The 2,034-nt window shown below is 35.3% G+C and overlaps 1 protein-coding gene across 1 annotated transcript; it reads left to right on the top strand.

The window, feature by feature from the left end:
* Positions 1 to 1,462: 1,462 nt before the first annotated feature.
* On the top strand, positions 1,463 to 2,031 carry LOC109591805 (polyamine oxidase-like). The gene has a single exon (XM_020007447.1). The coding sequence runs from the start codon at positions 1,477 to 1,479 to the stop codon at positions 2,029 to 2,031; it is 555 nt and encodes a 184-aa protein (XP_019863006.1). The 5' UTR covers positions 1,463 to 1,476.
* The last annotated feature ends 3 nt before the right edge of the window (positions 2,032 to 2,034 follow it).

The following is a 2,034-nucleotide window of genomic DNA, read 5'->3' as shown; positions in this document are numbered from 1 at the left end:
TTACATGAATTGCTTACCTTAACAGTATAATAGTCTGGAATCACTGTTGACCAATGTTTATCACTGTATATCTTTGTTTACTTATGTTTACCTGTGTTTAACACTGTAAATCACTGTTGACCCATGTTTACCACTGTATATCATATGTATGTATGTATTTAGCTACCTATGTTTATTAATCTTAGCCACAGTTTCAATGCTTATCAATGAGGTTTACTGTTGTTTACCCATTTGTATGTTTTAATCATCCTTACCATACTTAATAATAGCTCTTTTAACCATTGATGTTTACCATGATGACAGTAAACTCAAGAGTTTGGATACATCATTGGTCTTAAATCAAGCCTCATATGCATAAATTACTTATTGTATACACAGTATTTATTGAAGAAGGGTTTCTCATTGGAGGACAGTGATAAATAGTACATCATATAGGAGTCCCATTAACCACCTAGAGAGCAATTCATTGCTTGACAGTGAATTTATGTTAGACTAACTCGACCGTTTTATATTTTGATATATAAATTGCAATATTCTTAAGACAGTTGTGAAAATGCAATATGTTATGGAGCACAACTTTTTATATTTATAACACAAGTATTGCAATTGTAGCATTCAAAAGACAGGATTGTTCTAGCTTTTAAAATGATCCACAAACAGCTGTACCTATCATAGATATCTTCTCACTGACCTTGAACTACTAGAGGCTGAGCCACGGTAAGATGTCTGCTGTAAATGTATTCATTTTTACAACATGTGTTCTTCATTATTAATTCATAGCATCATGAATTAATTTTATATTCTTTTTTAAAGATTATTTTGTCATAAATAAGCAAATCGCCATTACGGAAGTGCGTGGGCGGTCCTCTGCAAGTAAAACTTCCCTTTCTAAAAGGAATTTTTGACGGTTGCGTTTGGGCTGAACAAGATCTCAGTACGGTATTTAGACTTGTGCAATTGCTTTGCTTGCTCATACATGTAGATCATAGCACAATCAGATCCATAGCTTACTTAGGCTCGTCCCTTTAATGTTTTACATTCTTCTAGTAGTTATTAATACCAAATGATCAAAAACGCTAAATTAAGTACCAGCCAAATGTTAGTTTCATGAAAACCGCTAAAATAAGTACATGCTAATAATTGTCTCCTTAAGGTAGTTTAATGTCACTGCATTAAATTTGTGGGCATATACATGTATATTACTTTCTTTGATAAAATTCACCATCTTGATTGTCCACGATTTTATCACCACCACACTGAGTGAATGAGAAACTGAACACAAGATATATCATCAGCAATTTCATGGAGTTAGTGTTGCTGCCTCTAGCAACAGAATTACTGGCTGATGATTCCATGCATGCATGAGTAGTAGTGGGCTCCTATTATAACCCATTGAATAAATGATTATTCATAGCTCAGTATTAAACCGTGAAAGTTAATTAGTCGCGCCCCATCCGCCTAGCTATTGACAAGAGGATGAAGATGTTCTCGATTGCGCTATTATTTCTTGTAGCTGAAGGAGTTGTTTCTCTGAAATGTCCTGCTAAAAAAGATGCTGAAGTCCTGATACTTGGAGCTGGTATGGCTGGCATCACTGCTGCGAGAACACTGCACGACAGTGGGATAACTAATATCAAAATACTGGAAGCTAACAGCGAGAGAATTGGAGGAAGAATGAGAAATGCAAGTTTAATGGGAGTCCAGGTAGAAACTGGTGCCTACTGGATACATGAGTCACCTGAAAACTTGCAAACAACCCGTGGGCCTCGGGTTAACCCAATCTGGACTCTGGCTCGTGATCCAAGCAAGTGCTTTACAAAAGTCCTTAAAGGATATTATAGTAATGAGTCAGAATATATGGATACTAATAGTACTGGGCAATACAATCTCGTTAATGCTGAACCAGTCATTGAGGAATATGAGGAAATATTTTACAATAAAATATTTTACAATAAAATATTTGAAAATGATTCGGATATCTCAGTTAGAGATGCATTAAAATACAAAGGGTGGAATCCTGATACCCCTTGAAGC

The sequence above is a fragment of the Amphimedon queenslandica genome, unplaced genomic scaffold (genome assembly GCF_000090795.2).
Source record: "Amphimedon queenslandica unplaced genomic scaffold, v1.1 AMPQUscaffold_7185_Cont20862, whole genome shotgun sequence".
NCBI classification, from domain to species: domain Eukaryota; kingdom Metazoa; phylum Porifera; class Demospongiae; order Haplosclerida; family Niphatidae; genus Amphimedon; species Amphimedon queenslandica.
This window is presented reverse-complemented; position numbering and strand designations above follow the sequence as displayed.